The 19419-nt window shown below is 49.5% G+C and overlaps 1 protein-coding gene across 1 annotated transcript in view; it reads left to right on the forward strand.

The window, feature by feature from the left end:
* Positions 1-19419, forward strand: part of LOC135876780 (nuclear GTPase SLIP-GC-like) — a 64861-nt gene that overhangs the window by 38154 nt on the left and 7288 nt on the right. Inside the window, exons 14-16 of the mRNA XM_065402118.1 lie at positions 3820-3958; positions 6619-6727; positions 10808-10944. Coding sequence (XP_065258190.1) covers positions 3820-3958; positions 6619-6727; positions 10808-10944 — 385 coding nt within the window. The remainder of the gene's footprint in view (positions 1-3819; positions 3959-6618; positions 6728-10807; positions 10945-19419) is intronic.

Below are 19419 nucleotides of genomic sequence, written 5' to 3' on the forward strand. Positions count from 1 at the left end.
AAGCTTCTGTAGCCATATAAATAAAAAGAAAACAAGGAAAGAAGAAGGAGGACCACTAAACACTGAGGATGGGCGGAGATAAAAACTAATTTAAGCATGGCCCAACACCTAAACAAATACTTTGCCTGAGTTTTTAATAAGGCAAATGAGGAGCTCAGGGGTAGTAGCAGGGTGGCTAATGGAAATGAGGATATGGAAGTACAATAGAAATTACCACATCTGAGGTGAAAGTCAAACTAAAAAGCTTCATGGGACTAAATCAGAGGGCTTGGATAATCTCCATCCAAGTTTATTGAAGGAATTGGCACATGAAATCACAAGCCCAATAGCAAGGATCTTTAATGAATCTGGAAAACTCGGGAGTTATACCCTATGATTGGAGGATTGCTAATATAGTAGATGTTTTTAAGAAAGGGGGAAAAAGAGATCTGAAAAACTACAGTTAGTTTGACCTCAGTTGTATGCAAGATCTTAGAACAAAAGAAAGAGAAAGTAGTTAAGGACACAGAGGTAAACAGGAATTGGGATAAAATACAACAGGGTTTTACAGAAGGTAGATAGTGCCAGACCAGCCTGATCTCTTTCTTTTGAGAAAACAACTGATTTTCTTTAGACTAATGTCCCTGGATTTAAAGTTCCACATGGGAAATTAGTTAAATTGGAAAAGATGAGAATTAATATGAGAATTGAGAGGTGTATAAGGAACTGGTTAAAGGTAGACTACAATAGGTCATACTGAAAGGTGAACTGTGAGTCTGCAGGGAGATTGCTGGTGGAGTTCCTCAGGGATTGGTTTTGGGAACCATCTTATTTAACATTTTTATTCATGACCTTGGCACAAAAAGTGGGAGTGTGCTAATAAAATTTGCAGATGACAAAAAGTTAGAAGGTATTGACAATACAGAGGAGGACCAGAATATCATATTAGACTTGGACAACCTTTGAAAACTGGAGTAATAGAAATGGGATGAAATTGTATAGTGCAAAGTACAAGGTTATGCACTTAGGAACTAACAAGAAGTTTTGCTATAAGCTGGGAACTTATCAGTTGGAAGCGACAGGGGAGGAGCAAGACCTGAGTGTATTGGTGGCTCACAGGATGACTACGAGCCGCCAATGTGATGTGGTCGTGAAAAAGGCTAATGCGATCCTAGGATGCATCAGGCGAGGTATTTCCAGTAGCGATAAGGAAGTGTTAATACCATTATACAAGGCACTGGTGAGAGCTCACCTGGAATACTGTGTGCAATTCTGGTCTCCCATATTTAAGAAAGATGAATTCAAACTGGAATAGGTGTGGAGAAGGGCTACTAGGATGACCCAAGGAATGGAAAACCTACCTTATGAGAGGAGACTCAAAGAGCTTGGCTTGTTTAGCCTAACCAAAAGAAGGCTGGAGAGAGAGATGATTGCTCTCTATAAATACATCAGAGGTATAAAGTCAAGGGGCAAGAACAAGAACAAATGGCTATAAACTGGCCATTAACAAATTCAGGCTTGAAATTAGATGAAGGTTTCTAACCATCAGAGGAGTGAAGTTCTGGAACAGCATTCCAAGGGGAGCAGTGGGGGGCAAAAACCTAACTGGCTTCAAGACTGAACTTGATAAATTATGGAGGGGATGGTTTGATGAGATGGCCTACAACGGCATGTAGCCGATCTCCGACTGCTAGTGTCAAATATCTGACCACTAGGCATGATTGTTCAAGTCCCAGTCGTGACACATTATTATGACTGTAGAAGAGACAATCAGCCCTGACTCTCCTCTCTCGTCCACCATTTATAATTGTTATGGTAGTGCCTAGGAAACCCAGTGACAGATCCTGGCTCCCATTGTGCTAGGCACTAGGCAGACATGTTAAGAAGAAGACAGACCCTGCTCACAGTCTGGGCGTCAGACAAACGGTGGGGATGGATAGGAAGATGGGTAACAAAATTAAGTGGGCTTACCAAAAAGCTTTTGATACGGTCTCCCACAGTATTCTTGCCAGCAAGTTAAGGAAGTATGGGCTGGATGAATGGACTATAAGGTGGATAGAAAGCTGGCTAGATCGTCGGGCTCAACGGGTACTGATCAATGGCTCCATGTCTAGTTTGCAGCCGGTATCAAGCGGAGTGCCCCAAGGGTCGGTGCTGGGGCCAGTTTTGTTCAATAGCTTCATTAATGATCTGGAGGATGGCGTTGACTGCACCCTCAGCAAGTTCGCAGATGACACTAAACTGGGAGGAGTGGTAAATACGCTGGAGGGTAGGGATAGGATACAGAGGGACCTAGACAAATTAGAAGATTGGGCCAAAAGAAATGTGATGAGGTTCAACAAGGACATGGGATTCTCCCGGGAGAATCCCATGCACTGCTACAGACTAGGGACTGAGTGGCTAGGCAGGGACCTGGTGGTTACAGTGGATAATAAGCTGGATATGAGTCAACAGTGTGCCTTTGTTGCCAAGAAGGCTAACAGCATATTAGGAGCATTGCCAGCAGATCGAGGGACGTGATCATTCCCCTCTAGTCGACATTGTTGAGGCCTCATCTGGAGTACTGTGTCCAATTTTGGGCCCCGCACTACAAGAAGGATGTGGAAAAATTGGAAAGAGTCCAGTGGAGGGCAACAAAAAATGATTAGGGGGCTGGAGCACATAACTTATGAAGAGAGGCTGAGGGAACTGGGATTGTTTAGTCTGCAGAAGAGAAGAATGAGGGGGGCTTTGATAGCTACTTTCAACCTGAAAGGGGTTCCAAAGAGGATGGCTTTAGACTGTTCTCAGTGGTACCAGATGACAGAACAAGAAGCAATGGTCTCAAGTTGCAGTGCGGGAGGTTTAGGTTGGATATTAGGAAAAACTTTTTCACTAGGAGGGTGGTGAAGCACTGGAATGGGTTACCTAGGGAGGTGGTGGAATCTCCTTCCTTAGATGTTTTTAAGGTCAGGCTTGACAGAGCCCTGGCTGGGATGATTTAGTTGGTGATTGGTCCTGCTTTGAGCAGGGGGTTGGACTAGATGACCCCCTGAGGTCCCTTCCAACCCTGATATTCTATGATTCTATGAAAAAGCAGAAGTCTCAGCTGCCACTAGCATAGCCCAGGCCCGAGGGGGTGCTGTGTAGGTCCCAGCAGAGCTGGATTTAAGGAGAGATTTCAGGAGAATAAGGTGACACCTTGACAAATTTTGCAGCTCCATTGCTTTCAGCGGGCCTGCCCCCACCTGCCATTCACACTTTCGTTAATTGCACTGTACCTGAGTAACTTAGGGAAATGCCACCCTGTGCCCCTTTGGGGTGTAAGTGGCATTGGATACTGGCACGTAATGAAGTGAATAAAGCTCCGTGGCTTCAATCCATCCCCGATGCCCAAAAGGAGAAGGACTCAGCCCAGTAGTTGAGGCAGTGGAGGTGTCGCTCCTGCAGAGCTGGGGGGTCAAATGTTTACCCCAGCTGCTATAGAAAGGTATGTGTGGGTGTTCGCTCCTTCCTGACCGAGGGGAATCTCCCAGCTTTACACTACTGGCTAAAAAAGGGGGTGATCTGGAGCTGAGCAGAGGTACGGAGGGGGTGTGATAGGCACCTGTGTGCACTGGCTTCAAGTGATCCTGAGCTGACTGAACAGTTCTCAGTGGATCAGTCCAGGTGTCATATGTTAGAGTAGCCCTGTGGCTGATCTAGCTTGTACCAGAGTCAGCATGGCACCTGGCCAGCTGTGGGATTGGAGGGGGGGATACAGATGGCTTAGAGCCACCTTTGTTTCTCCTCCTACCTCCCCACTCAGCTGTGTCGAGCCCATTTGTCTTTTTAATGATTCATATTTTATTATCCAACTAGGATCCAAAAGGGAACCAGAGCCTCACTGAAACCCTGCCTTGATATGTTCAAAGACTCGGTGCAGGAGAAAATCCGTGAGGTTGGGAAGAAGAGCCCAGTGACCAGTGAAAACTGCAAGCTCAACTTCTTCATTGAGGAAGTAAGTTGAGGTTAAGAAAAGAGTGAGTGCTCTGCCCTGCCAGACAGAACTTCTGGGGTGAGAGTCATCCGGCTATTCTGCCTCTCCGCTTGGCCGAGGAGGGCTGCAGGATGGGAATAACCATGGAAGGGTAACAATGGGTGATGAGGACTCTCAGGGAGTGCAGGATCAGCTCTGTGATGAACTCTGCCTTCTGACCCACTGATAAGAGACCTGAACAGCTGTAGGTTGTAGCCAACACACAGTGTTTAGCATTTATTACCTGGCATCCATGCAGGGCCAGACTCTCAGGTGCAGCAGAGCTGTGTTTAGCACAGGACCCAAGGGGGGAGTGCGGGAGGTGGAGAAATCGCCTTGACTCCAGGACTGGTTTGGCCCTGGTGTGACTTAGAGCACCCTAAAGGCCTAAATGACACTGGTAATGGTTCCCCTAGGGACCATCCTGACTGGCAAGGATGGTCAAAGCCCAATGCAGTGTGCTCCAACCCCCTCCCCCCCCCGATACATTAACATGCCTCCTGTGCCGGATGGGTGCGTCCAGTGATGTCAGCCCAATGGGAGGGCCAAGGATCAGGCCCCCAGTCTGTAAGATAATCAGACATCGAATCTCTGTGCACACCAACGAAACCTGGTCAGATTGAAATAAATAGCAAGGATTGAAAATAATCCTGGTCCAAGGCAATGCTCCCTCTCATTTTTTCCATCCATGGGCGGAATGAATTTTGTTATGTGCACCGAGGGATGTGCGCCACCGTAGACACAAAAAACCCAGATATAATTTTTTTTAAGTTACCACAGGGATAATTACTCCAGCCAGGACAGGTTAGGCATTTTAGAACTCACTACTCAAAGAATTAAATTTAAGTGTAAGAGAAATAAAAATTATGAAATGCCGAGACCAGTCAAAAAACTCAAATAACACACTTTGAAAGAATAAAAGTGCAGAGAACGTATGTGCATTGCAGGAAGTATCAAGAAGTAACAACAACAATAATACAAGTATGTGTTGGGAGGTGAGTGTGAAAGAGACAGAGATTGTGTGAGACACAGAGACTCTGTGTGTGTATGTGACAGACTGTGTGTGCGCGCGTGTGTGTATATGTGACAGAGACTGTGTGCGTATGTGACACAGAGACTGTGTGTGTATGTGTGTATGTGTGTATGTGACAGAGACTGTGTGTGTGACACAGAGACTCTGTGTGTATGGGTGTATGTGACAGACACTGTGTGTGCGTGTGTGACAGAGAGACTGTGCGTGCATGCGTGTGTGAGAGAGAGACAGAGACAGAGACTGTATGTGTGCTGGCTTCTGGGGAAGTTTCTGAGACATGCCATGCGCTGAGACATGCCGTGTGCTGAAAGCTCTCCTGCTCTGTCCTGAGCCCTGTCTTCCCTCCCTCGCTCTGCAGAGATGGGGTACATGGCAGGGGGAGAGGGAGAGAGAGAGACAGACAGAGATTGTGTGTGCTGGCAGCTGGGGAATTCTCGAAGACCAGCTGGTTCAGACCTCAGACCGCAGCAGCTCTCTCCAGCTCAGAGTCCTGAGCCAGGCTGTCCCCTCTCCCCTGCTCTGTGGAGATGGGGTACAGGGGCGGGGGGGGGAAGGACATCCTGACATCAGCACCTCCCTCCCACAGCTCCCTCTGCACAGCCAGCAGGAGGGTCTTGGGAGCAGCTGCAAGAGTAACATGGCTGCAGAGCAGCAGGGGGAGGGGCACCTGAACACACGCTGTCAGATGTGCGCGGCTCTGCGGCACTTGAATCTCTCCTGGGCAGCCGCCCAACCGTGCAGCTTAGAGGGAACAAAGGTCCAGGGTCCGGGATAGTTCCACTCCCCTCTGCACCAGTTCCACCATAGCACTGCTAGGCTGCTGATGTGTTTAAGGTCTGGTCTCTTGTGAATTCCTAGGGCAAGTACCCCAACTGCTTTATACCATTGGAAAGCAACTGGGAATCCCAAAGGACATACCAGACTGGGTTCTCATCCTCGTAGCTAACAAGAGAACCTGCCCCCTTAACTGGCTGGTGATTATAATCAGCTGGAGCCACCAGGGCATATGTTGGACACTGTGGACTGGACTAGGTCGTAGAGGTGGAAAACCATCAGAGACTCAGTCTGCACCTCCAACCAGGGAATCTTCAGACACCCTTGAGGCACAGGAGCAATGAAGTTAGTTAGAAGGCACCAGGTGTTCTTTAGCCTTTAAGCTGGGGAAAAGTTTGTGGAGCTCACAGGCTGTTTGAATTCACATATTTGTATCTAAAACTCTGGCCTTAAGAATCCCACACCTGCATATTCCACCTTGATTCTGGGTCTTACCAATAAGCAAACCACCTCCCCACCCCCGAATCCCTGATCAGGTCTTTTTTTTTTTATTAATGGAGATATCCCATCTCCTAGAACTGGAAGGGACCTTGAAAGGTCATCGAGTCCAGCCCCCTGCCTTCACTAGCAGGACCAAGTGCTGATTTTTCCCCAGATCCCCAAGTGGCCCCCTCAAGGATTGAACTCACAACCCTGGGTTTAGCAGGCCAATGCTCATACCACTGAGCTATCCCTCCCCCCCATCCCTCTTCTGTTCCAAACCGTTTATTTAGATCGTTTTTACAATTGAGGGATTGAAAAGATAACGGCAAACTCTTTAAATTGATTCACGCAGACAAACATCATCCTGAGGACCCTGGAAAGAGAGATCCTTAAGAAGAAGATGGCTGTCTACCAGTCCCTTCCGCTGTCCATCCAGAGTGACCTAAAGCCTTACTATGAAGGTAGGACCCTTTTGCTGGGTGACCCTGCATTTTGTGGTGTCAGTTTGTTCTCTGGCATTGGGGAGTGATGATGATGATGAACTTCTTTAACTGTATCCTCCAAAGCCAGAGCGGGCACCATTGCACTGACACACTGACTCACACAGACCCATCAAGTAAATGAGTCACACAACGAAATGACTGGAAAGTATTATCGAGAAAAGACTTTGTGAGGAACTGGAGAATCAAGTAAGCAACAACCAATCTGGGTTTGTGCCAGGAAGGTCAATGATTGACACAGCATCTGCAGCCCAAATACTGCAGGAGAAGTACAGGGAGAAACGCAAGGAATTGCATTTAGTGTTTGTGGACTTAGAGAAGGCTTATGACAGCGTCCCTAGAGGTGATGCCGGTGGACGCGCAATCTGCTAGAGTTATATGTTCAGACTATCATGGACGTGTACAAGGGCCACAAAACAGTAATGAGGAGCAGCTCCGGCTCCAGTGGGCCATTTACTGTAGGGTCTACAACAAGGATCAGCTTTAAGCCCATTCCTGTTTGTGACTGTAATGGACACCTTGAGGCAGGGCATTAGGAGAGAGGCTCTATGGAGCATGCTTTTCACGGATGACATAGTGTTGTGCCGCAAGGATAAACATGAACTAGAAAGGGACCTAGAATGATGGAGGGCTGCAGGAGCAAAAAATGGCTTACAAATCAGCTGTCAAAAGATGGAATACACATGATGCTTCATGGAGAGGGACAAGGAGAAGCCAGTAAAGCTGGATGGTATAGAGTTACAGTTTGTGCAACAGTTTAAATACCTCAGATCAGTGTTGAGCCTTGATGGGAATGGGGATGTGGATGTTAAGAGTGTCATGAAGAGCACTTGGTGTAAATGGAGGGAGTTGATGAGGAGTTCTCTGCAATACAAACATGCCAAGAAAACTAAAGAGCAAAGTGTATAAGACCATGGTTAGACCAGCCATGACATAAAGGTCAGAATGCAGGCCAATGAAGAAGAGAGAACTAATTCACATTGCTGAAATAAGAATGCTCTGGGGGACAATGAGTAAGAACAGAGCTGAGACGCTAATCAGTGAAATGGTACAAGCCATGATGCAGGTAGTTCCCATCAGGGAAAAACTGAAGGAGCGTTGACTGAGGTGGCCGGGTTGTGTGAGACAACGACACATTGGATATGTCGGTGAGAGAGTATAATATCTACTAGTCATAGGACAAAGACCATGAGGAAGACCCAGAAAAGGGTGGTTTGAGATGCTGGAGAAGGACATGAAGAAGTTTCATGTCAGCTTGGAAGATGCACTTGACAGGAACGCTTGGAGACCAAGAACAAGAGCCACCGACCCTGACTAAAACGGGACAGGAAAGCGAAGAAGAAGTTTGTTCTCTGGCCTCTTGAGATGTTTTTTTTCCAGACAGATAGAAGAACTCTTCTTGCCTCTCACTGGGGACCAGTTACAGGGACAGTTTAATTAGCACCAGCAAAGCATGAAGCAAAATCTGTAAACTGGTGTTCTTGGGCAACATGGGTTTGGTGGTGCCACAGATTCGGCCGGTGCTCCCTTCCATCCATCCAGCAGATTGGGGGGGGAGGGTGTTGTCGTTGCCATGGTAATGCTGTTAAGCTGTTACAGCTGCTCAGTGCTTCTGTTCTTGGAGCTCTGGTGTTATCAGCACTACCAGATAGTGCAGCCTGCTAATTCAGCAGCCCTCGATGTTACTCATAAAGAAAGACCACAGGCACAGTTCAGTGACAAAGGCACTTGGGCAGGTTTATTGCCCTCCAGGCACAGTGCCCCCTGGCAAGGAGTGGCTCAGTCAGCAGGTGGAATTTCTGCTGTCCTGTTGGCCATGCAAAGGGTTAAGGTGAGATACCCCAACATTAATAGACTGAGACAAACAACTTACAAACGACCTTATGTGTTTCATGATACCTGCTTGTTACCTCCTTGCTCCTGATTCATCACTTCTGTCAAATCCTCTTATCTTGTGCTAGATTGGGGGTGTACCTGTGCTAGCCTTCTGGAATGTGTTTACATACATACCCAATGACTGGTGCTTCTTAGAAGTGCCTGTGTTTTAGCAGTGATAGCAGGATCCTTGCCAAGTTCATGTACCAGACAGTGAACTTGTAAGCACCTGCTTTAATACGTGGCCTGACTTTGGTTCACAGCCTCTGGTTCAGGTCCCATGACCCCGTGCTCCGTGCTCTCTCTCTCTCTCTCTCCCCTACTGGGGTCAGTCTGAGATCCTTATGGATGGGTGGAGGCAGAGCAGTCCCTTGGATACGGCGAATCGAGGTGACTGCCCCGGGCCCCGCACTTTGATAAAATCATGAGGAGGTGGGCAGGGAGGTGAGGCGGGCCGTGGGTGGGTGAGCAGGGTGAGGAGGCGAATGGGGAGGCAAGCGGCAGGTGGGTAGGGGGGTGAGAAAGAGCCCCCAACCAGAACCTCCCCCTCTCCCCAGTGCCTCCTGCCAGCTGGCAGGCCCCACCGATCAGTGCCTCCCCCTCCCTCTCAGCACCTACTGCCTGCCGCAGAGCAGATGTTTCGCAGCATCAGGAGGCACTGAGGGGAGGGGGGAAGGAGCGAGGGTGCAGTGTGCTCGGGGAAGGGAGCGGAACTGGGCGGGGAAGAGATGGGGCGGGGGTGGGAAGAGGGAAGGCGGGTGGGGCCTTTGAGAAAGGGGTAGAATGGGGTGGGGCCTGGGCGGAGCCAGGGGAAGCACCCCTGGGCAGATTAGAAACTCAGCACCTATGTCCCGGGCACCGCATCCTCCTGGGGATGGCCCTGGGTGGAGGAGTTCCAGAAGGATTAAAGAGGCATGGGAGAAGGAGCGAGGACACTGCACTGAGGCAGAGGAGTGGGATGGGGAAGAGTCATAGAATCATAGAATATCAGGGTTGGAAGGGACCTCAGGAGGTCATCTAGTCCAACCCCCTGCTCAAAGCAGGACCAATCCCCAACTAAATCATCCCAGCCAGGGCTTTGTCAAGCCTGACCTTAAAAACTTCTAAGGAAGGAAATCCCACCACCTCCCTAGGTAACCCATTCCAGTGCTTCACCACCCTCCTAGTGAAAAAGTTTTTCCTAATATCCAACCTAAACCTCCCCCACTGCAACTTGAGACCATTACTTCTTGTTCTGTCATCTGGTACCACTGAGAACAGTCTAGATCCATCCTCTTTGGAACCCCCTTTCAGGTAGTTGAAAGCAGCTATCAAATCCCCCCTCATTCTCTTCTGCAGACTAAACAATCCCAGTTCCCTCAGCCTCTCCTCATAAGTCATGTGCTCCAGCCCCCTAATCATTTTTGTTGCCCTCCGCTGGACTCTTTCCAATTTTTCCACATCCTTCTTGTAGTGTGTGGCCCAAAACTGGACACAGGACTCCAGATGAGGCCTTACCAATGTCGAATAGAGGGGAACAATCACGTCCCTCGATCTGCTGGCAATGCTCCTACTTATAAAGCCCAAAATGCCATTAGCCTTCTTGGCAACAAGAGCACACTGTTGACTCATATCCAGTTTCTTGTCCACCGTAACCTCTAGATCCTTTTCTGCAGAACTGCTGCCTAGCCATTCGGTCCCTATTCTGTAACAGTGAATGGGATTCTTCCATCCTAAGTGCAGGACTCTGCACTTGTCCTTATTGAACCTCATCAGGTTTCTTTTGGCCCAATCATCTAATTTGTCTTGGAAGTCTTGGGGTCTTGGAACAGGGATTGGGATCTGGCACAAATCAATTCCTGCTCAGCATTTCACTGGCATCTCTGCAGTGCCCTGAGGCAGTGAGGTCCCTCCCACTCTGGGCTGGGGCACGTGTGGACATGGAGGGGTCATTTGCATTGAGGAATATGAGGGAGTGTCATTCTCTGGGGCAGCCAGGCTGGCTCCTTTCTCCAGCACTAAAGTCACTGTCACTAGAAGAAGCAGCTAGATGTCCCTTCGAGTGGTGCTGTCACTGCCATTGGTTGCCATTACTTTCTTCACCTAAACCCAGTACGTGCCACCCTCCCTGCCCCAAATCCTTCCCAGTCTTGTCTAGAGCTGTGACTGCTCCCATCTTTCCAACAGAGGCAGCTAAGATCCAGGGGCCGCGATCCTGCCAGAGGATGCAAAATATCCTCAAGGAGAACATTGCGAAAGAGACGGCGGGTGGAATGTTTGAGAAGGCAAAGGAGAAGATGAAGATGCAGCTCCAGGAACTGAAGGTGAGAGACACTTCCCCCTGCTCTGTGGGGCTGTATTTATGGGTTTGGGTGGTGCTGTCTGGCAACAGTACAGTGTCCACAGAGGGAGCGGCCCAGAGCAAGCTACCCAGCCAGAATGTAGGCCAAAGATATTGGAGCAAACCCTCTGCTCCATGGGATGTTCAGTTTCCACCTAGAGCAGACACAACGTGACCTTGATTTTCAAGGCCTCCTTTAAAGGTCTGATCTTGCAAACACACATGTGCCTAACAGAACAGCACCATTGACTCCAGTGGAACCACAAATGGGCTTTAAAGTAAGTGTGGGCGTGTTTGCAGAATCCTTGATATTTATTATTTGTGTTACCGTAGCGCTAAGGAGCACTGGTCATGGCCAGACCCCACCGTGTTGGGCGCTGTATAAACATAGAACCAAAGGACAGGCCCTGCCCCCGAGAGCTTACAATCCAAGTATAAGACGAGACAGCAGGTGATCGGAGTGTAAATGATCTCTGTACAGTGAGCTGCATGGAACTCGAAGGTGTAGCAAGAACGGGTAGTGACTGCACCATTTTCCTGAGAGTAGGTGTATGCTCTAGCAACTCAGACCTTCTTTGTATAGAACAACAAGCAGTTTTTTTAACACCTGGCTCAGTGTAATGAACAACACTTTCCACAAGTCCGTTAAAGCGATGTGTCCATGGTAACTGTGAGCACATCTGTTTGTAGGTGAATCCAAGTATTTGCAGGACACTGGAAGATGCAAACAAGCAGTTTGATGCTGCTCTCTATTTTTACGCATGCAAACTGATGGGGCCCACAGTGAGTGTGAAGGCTTGTTGAACCAGCCCTATGTGTCTCTGTGGATTGTACTGAGCATAGCTACTGCCTAGATATTACAAGAAGCAACTGTGAGATGCAAACAGTTCTGGTGACATTGTAAATGTTGTCCCCTGATATAGACAAGGTGGGTGAGATAATATGTTCTATTGGACCAGCTTCTGTTGGTGAGAGAGACAAGCTTTTAAGCTTCACAGAGCTCTTCTTCAGGTCTAGAAAAGGTAACTAGTGCATCACAAATAAATACAAGGTGATACTGATGGTTAAGCATAAGGGTTTAACATGTGGCACCACTTTAAATGAAGTGGGCAGGTAACACCTCTGCAGTCATAGGACAAAGGAGGGTTAGTAGGTTACAGATTGTTGCAATAAGCCATAAATCCAGTGTCTCTGTTGATCCTTGATTTTTGGTGTCTAACAGAGTTACGTATTTAAGGTCCCAGGCTTGTCTTTTGAGTGTGTTGTGCAGGTTGCCTTTGAGGAAGAGGACTGAGAGATCAGATATGGAGTGATCGCTTAGTGAAAAGTGTTCCCTCACTGGTGACAGGGTATTTTTGTCTCTTATCATTTTTCTGTGTGAGTTCATTGAAGGGTGTAGTGATTATCTGGTTTCACCCACATGGTGGTTGTTGGGGAATTTGATGCACTGGATGAGATACACCATATGTTGTGATAGGCATGTGTAGAACCCCTGGATCTTGAAAAATGTATTGTGGGGTGGGCAGGGGATTGATCATCGTAGCACTGGAGATATAACTATAGGTTTTGCAACTGTTCTGGCAGGATCTGGTGTTGCTTTGAATTGGTATGTCCTGGTCAATGGGGACTTTGCTTCTGATTATGAGATTAGCATGTTTTGGGGGTTGTTTTGAATCCAGCAGAAGGGGTTTAGGGAAAAAATTCTTTCAAGATGTGGTCCTTATAAAATAAGGGCTGTAATTGTTTGACACCCGTGGGTTGATTGTATTAGCCACTCCATTATCTTGCTGAGGATTAATGTCAGACTGACAGACCTATAATTACCCAGATCATCCTATTTAACCTTTTTAAATATTGGCACAAGATTAGCTTTCTTCCAATCTTCTGGAACTTCCCCAGTGTTCCAAGACTTATTGAAAATCAACATTAATTGAGTGAGTTCCTCAGCCAGCTCTTTTTGTACTTTTGGATGCAAGTTATCTGGACCTGCTGATTTTTAAATGTCTAATTTTAGAAGCTGCTGTTTAACATCGTCCCAAGATACAAGTGGAATGGAAAGAGTATTATCATCATTGTATGATATGAATGTGACACTCTTTACCTCAAAGTAGCACCCTGGAACCCCCATATTCATCACTGTCATGTGATTGATATGTTTTGTACAAAGCCTGTCTTGTGAGGTATCATTTTAAATGTCTTCATCTTTTGAACCTTAATATCCTGTTGAATCGCATGTGCTATCGTTGTATGTGAAGTTATGAAGTATTGCTGTATATGTTACTGAAATATGTTGTGAACTTGGGAGACGCCCGCAGCCAGCCTTTCAGTGGCAGCAAAGTGTTAGAAGAAAAGGAGCAGGTTGACCCAGAGGCAGATTTGAGTATGGGCTTCTTTATTGCGATACTTGTTCCCCTCGACCCAATTGTCAAGTAAGCACTGAGTTAATCACTTCACACTCTTTTGTCTAAGTTAGTACGTAAATACCTACATTTACTACAACACCCCCAAACCCCTTACTGAATAATATGAACACCCATACAATGAATATTAATAGCTATAAACTGAATATGATTATACCCACATCCCCAGACATTTTTACCTTGAAGATACATTTTTCTGCAGTAATTGTAGCCACAAGTTCTTCTTCGAGTGATTGCTCATGTGCGTTCCAATAGGTGTGTGCGCGCCACGTGCACAATCGCCGGAAAGCTTTTCCCCTAGCGGTACCCATCGAGTCGGCTGTGGAGATCCCTGGAGTGGCGCCTTCATGGTGATGTATATATGACCCTGCCGACCCGCCGCCTGCTCAGTTCCTTCTTACCGCCCATGACGGTCATTGGAACAGCTCAGTCTCTTGCATCTGCAAGTGCCTTACCTAGTGGTTCCCTTGTTTTGTGTAAATAGTCATTAGTCAGTTAGTTGTTAATAGTTGTAGTTTAGTTTAGCTTACCTTGGGGGGCTCTCCCCCTGTTCTACTCTCCCCAGCGCTGGGGCATGCCTCAGTTGCAAGGGTTTAAGGCGTGCAAGAGGTGTGCGAAGCCTATGCCCACAAGCGATCCAAACGCCGCCTGTCTCAAGTGCCTCGGGAGGGCCATCAGACAGATAAGTGCCCAATTTGCAGGAGCTTCAGACTTAGGACTAAGAGAGAGCAGGACTATCGTTCGAAGCTCCTCCTAATGGAGTGGGCCCTTCGGCCTCAGCCAGAGCTGGCACCGGCATCCTCGGTGCGCAGCGCACCTGCCTTGGTGCGGGATGTCCCGGCACCAAGGAAGGACTCTGCCAGGGAGCACCAGCACCGCTCCCTGGCCCGCAAGGCCTCCAGGCGGCACCATTCGCAATCCCCAGTGCCACATAAGAAAAAGAGGCCAGATAGGGGACATTCCCCTGTCAAGAAGCCGAGGGGGGATTCCAGTGGGGTGCGTCCTCCGGTGGGACACCCTCAGTCTGGTCCTCAAGAACCGGCACCGTTGATTTCTGCCCCAGTGGCGGAGCCGTTGAGTCCGGCGAGAACAGACTCCTCTACCAGGGACGACTTGGAGGATGTGCTTGATCTCCCCTCCACTCTGGACACCTATGAGGCGGCCTGAGACCTCATCGCCATGATGGCGCAGTACCTGGCCCCGCAGGTGCGGGGCCCGGCTTCGCAAACTCAGGCACTGCCAGTAGCATCGGCGATGGCACCGACTGCAGTGTCAAGCCCGGCCCGGCACCTAAGTCACGGGACGCCAATAAACTGGATCTCTTCGGCCGTAAAGTCTATTCGACTGGCGGGCTCCAGCTTCGAGCAGCGAACCAGCAGGCAGTGCTAAGTCACTACGCCTTTAATTCCTGGAGCTCGTTGGCGAAATTCCAGGAGTTAATCCCGGCCGACACTTATGAGGAGATGCTGAGGGAACTGGGATTGTTTAGTCTGCAGAAGAGAAGAATGAAAGAGGATTTGATAGCTGCTTTCAACTACCTGAAAGGGAGTTCCAAAGAGGATGGATCTAGACTTTTCTCAGTGGTAGCAGATGACAGAACAAGGAGTAATGGTCTCAAGTTGCAGTTGGGGAGGTTTAGGTTGGATATTAGGAAAAACTTTTTCACTAGGAGGATGGTGAAGCACTGGAATGGGTTACCTAGGGAGGTGGTGGAATCTCCTTCCTTAGAGGTTTTTAAGGTCAGGCTGACAAAGCCCTGGCTGGGATAATTTAGTTGGGATTTGGTCCTGCTTTGAGCAGGGGGTTGGACTAGATGACCTCCTGAGGTCCCTCCAACCGTGATATTCTATGATTCTATGACACTCGCAAGGAGTTTGGCGCACTCCTTGAGGAGGGTAGAGTAGTTTCTAGGACCGCCCTCCAGGCAGCCCTGGACGCGGCGGACTCTGCGGCTCGAACCATGGCCACCGCCATCGCTATGAGGTACAGTGCGTGGCTCCAGGTTCGGGGATTTCACTTGAGGTCCAGAACACAATACAGGACCTCTCCTTTGACTGTGAGGGCCTGTTTGCCCAAAATACGGACACGCACCTGCATAGCCTGAAGGACTCGTGGGCGACTCTGAAGTCTTGGGGGCTACACACCCCGGCGCCTCAGAGAAAGCCCTTTAGGCCTCAGCCCCCGCCCTCCTCCTACCCTGGGCCCCCTAGGCGAGATCCACCAAGGAGAAGGGGCAGGAATAATAGGAGGTGCCCTCCACAATCCTCCTCAGGCCAAGGCCAGGGTTCGACCAAACAGCCCCCTGGGCCCAAGCCCAACTTTTGAATATGCGCCTGAGGACGGTGCACCAGTTGCCATCCTGGATCCTTCCCCCCCTTTGTGAACCGACTCTCCCTCTTCTACCGTGCTTGGTCTCAGATCACATCAGACCTCTGGGTCCTCAGCACGGTAGGGGCAGGATCTTCTATCCAATTCTGTTCCCTCCCACCCCCCTCCCCGTCCCTCTTGAGGGACCCTTCTCATGAACAACTTCTTTTGCAGGAGGTGCAATTGCTCCTAGCTCTAGGGGCAATAGAGGAGGTACCTCAGGAGTTCAAGGGCAAGGGGTTCTACTCCCGCTATTTCCTCATCCCCAAGACCAAGGGCGGGCTTCGGCCTATCCTGGACCTACGAGATCTCAACACATTCATAAAGAAGGTCAAGTTTCGCATTGTCTCTCTGGCCACCATCATTCCCTCCCTGGATCCGTGAGACTGGTACGCCACCCTCAACTTGAAGGACACGTACTTCCATATTTCCATCATCCCAGCCCACAGGCACTTTCTCAGATTCATAGTCAGTGGCCAGCACTTCCAGTTCAGGGTGCTCCCTTTTGGCCTTTCAACGGCACCCCGGGTGTTCACCAAGTGTATGGCGGTCGTGGCGGCCTTCCTCCGCAAGCGCCAGGTGCAGGTATGCCCATATCTGGACGACTGACTCATCAAGGCCGATTCCTAGGAACGGGTGGCAGAACATGTATCCCTGACCAGGGCGACTTTTTGCAGGCTGGGACTTAAGTTGAACGAGCCCAAGTCCACACTGACTCCCATACAAAGAATAGAGTTCACAGGAGCTCTCTTGGACTCCACACAGGCGAGGGTGTTTCTTCCGGAACTTAGTTTCAAAGAGCTCACGGACATTATCGAGACCCTGCACCACTTTCCCACAACCACAGCCAGAAATTGCATGAGGCTATTGGGGCACATGGCAGCCTGTACATACGTAGTCCAGCACTCCAGACTGCGCCTTCGGCCCCTCCAGGCATGGTTAGCACAAGTGCACAGACAGGGCAGGGACCCATTGGACTCAATAGTGACCCTCCCGCCTCGGATTCTCAACTCTCCACTGGTGGCTACAACCACAGCTGGTTTGTGCGTGAGTACCCTTTGCAAAACCCCAACCTATGCTCTCCCTGGTCACGGACGCCTCGGCACTCGGTTGGGGAGCACATCTGGGCAATATCAGAACCCAGGGCCTCTGGTCCCATACAGAGCTATTGCTGCACATCAATGTAAGGGAGCTGAGGGCGGTTTGCCAAGCATGCCAAGCGTTCCAGTCTCACCTCCAGGGCACATACGTATCAGTGCTCACAGACAATACTGCAGCGATGTTTTATATAAACAAACAGGGTGGTGCTCGCTCCTCTCCCCTGTGTCGGGAAGCCCTCGCGCTGTTGGACTTTTGCATCGCCCCCTCTATACACCTACAGGCGTCGCACCTTCCAGGGGTACAAAACGAGCTAGCTGACCAACTCAGCCGCTCGTTCCACGGTCATGAATGGTCCCTCAGACCGGACATCGCTCACTCGATTTTCCAGAGGTGGGGCTCTCCCCACATGGACCTGTTCACGACACGGAACAAGAGGAAGTGCCAGAGGTTCTGCTCCTTCCTGAACCACAGCCCAGGCTCCACCTCGGATACCTTTCACTTATAATGAACGGGTCACCTGCTGTATGCGTTTCCGCTATTCCCTCTCATACACAGAGTGTTCCTCAAGACTCGTCAGGACAGGGCTTCTTTGATCCTCATAGTGCCAGCATGGCCTCGCCAGCACTGGTTCACCATGCTATTGAACCTCTCAGTGGACAGACCAATAGCGCTCCCCCTCTGTCCGACCCTAATCACACAGGACCATGGCCGTCTGCAACTCCCCAACCTGGAGTCCCTCCACCTCATGGCTTGGAAGCTCCATGGCTGAACCCTCGGATTAGCAATATCATCCCTGGGGGTACACCTTGCGGCCATTTCGGCCTTTCACCCGGGAACGGCGGGTGGGTCAGTGTTTGGTAACCCCATGGTAGGCAGGTTTCTTAAGGGCTTGCACAGACTTTATCCCCCGGTACATCAGCCCGTTCCCCAGTGGGACCTCAACCTAGTCCTGTCCTCACTCATGGGGCCCCCTTTTGAACCCATGGCTACCTGTCCTCTGTCCTACCTCTCTTGGAAGGTGGCCTTTCTGGTGGCTATAACCTCCGCTAGCACTGACCTCCAAACTGACATCCAGAACACTGACCTCCGAACCTCCTTATACGGTATTCTATAAGGACAAGGTGCAGCTACACCCTCACTCTGCGTTTCTCCCTAAGGTTGTATCCCAGTTTCATGTGAACCAAGATATATTTTTACCAGTGTTCTTTCCTAAATCCTGTGCCACTAACAGGGAGTGTATGTTCCAATCCCTGGACGTTAGACGTGCCTTCGCATTTTACATTGAACGCACAAAGCCGCTTCGTAAATCACCACAGCTCTTTATTGCCATCGCAGAAAGAATGAGGGGGCTTCCGATCTCATCACATCGGGACTTGCTATGACCTGGCTAAAGTTCCAGCCCCTCTGCTTATGGCGCACTCTACCAGAGCGCAGGCGGCGTCCACGGCATTCCTGGCGCAGGTCCCTATCCAGGATATCTGCAAGGCGGCAATGTGGTCTTCCATCCATACCTTCACTTCACACTACGCCATTACCCAGCAGGCGAGGGATGATGCTGCCTTTCGTAGGGCAGTCCTGCATTCAGCGATCAGGTGAACTCCGACCCCTCCCCCTGGGCAACTGCTTGGAAGTCACCTACTGGAATGCACATGAGCCATCACTCTAAGAAGAAAAAACGGTTACTTACCTCCTGTAACTGTTATTCTTCGAGATGTGTGGCTCATGTCCATTCCAAATCCCGCCCGCCTCCCCACTGTCGGAATATTCCGGCAAGAAGGAACTGAGCAGGTGGTGGGTCGGCAGGGTCATATATACACCGCCGTGAAGGCACCACTCCAGGGGTCTCCACAGCCGACCCAACAGGGGAAAAGCTTTCCAGCGATCATGCATGCGGCGCACACACCTATTGGAATGGACATGAGCAACGCATCTCGAAGAACAACAGTTATGAGAGGTAAGTAACCGTTTCCCCCCCTAATCAGCAGTTCGCAGGGAAGGAAGGAAGGGGCTATGACCCCGAGCTCGTTTAGGTAGCTGGGAAAGGAAGGGAGGGGGAGATAACACTGCTTTACCCAAAGAGTATCCCTTAGATCCCTACATTCCTTATGCAGTTGCAATGCTTATCAATCCTTAACGAGCAAAAGGGAAGGGAGAGGGATAGCATTTTATTTATCAAGCGCAGAAACAGCCAGTGCTTCTACTCCCTAATACCATGCCAGCACACCAGCGGTTTTCCAGGGCTTTACTTAACCCTTACATATCCCAACACAAAGGACCAGCCAGACATGTGCTGATGGCCCATTAAAGGGAATCCACTCTCCGAGAGACTTCTCAGAGAGAGCCCGTGTGCAATGGGGAACTGCCTGATCAATGGGGGCTGCCTGACCCCATGTCACAGCAAGGATCTTTCTAGCGGTGAAGAAGTATAAAAGAGGGGCAAACAGAGGCTAAGGACACCATCCCCATCCATCCTGGCTAATAGCCATTGATGGACCTATCCTCCATGAATTTGTCTACTTCTTTTTTGAACACTGTTATAGTCTTGGCCTTCACAACATCCGCTGGCAAGG

The sequence above is a fragment of the Emys orbicularis genome, chromosome 3 (assembly GCF_028017835.1).
Source record: "Emys orbicularis isolate rEmyOrb1 chromosome 3, rEmyOrb1.hap1, whole genome shotgun sequence".
Taxonomy (NCBI): Eukaryota; Metazoa; Chordata; order Testudines; family Emydidae; genus Emys; species Emys orbicularis.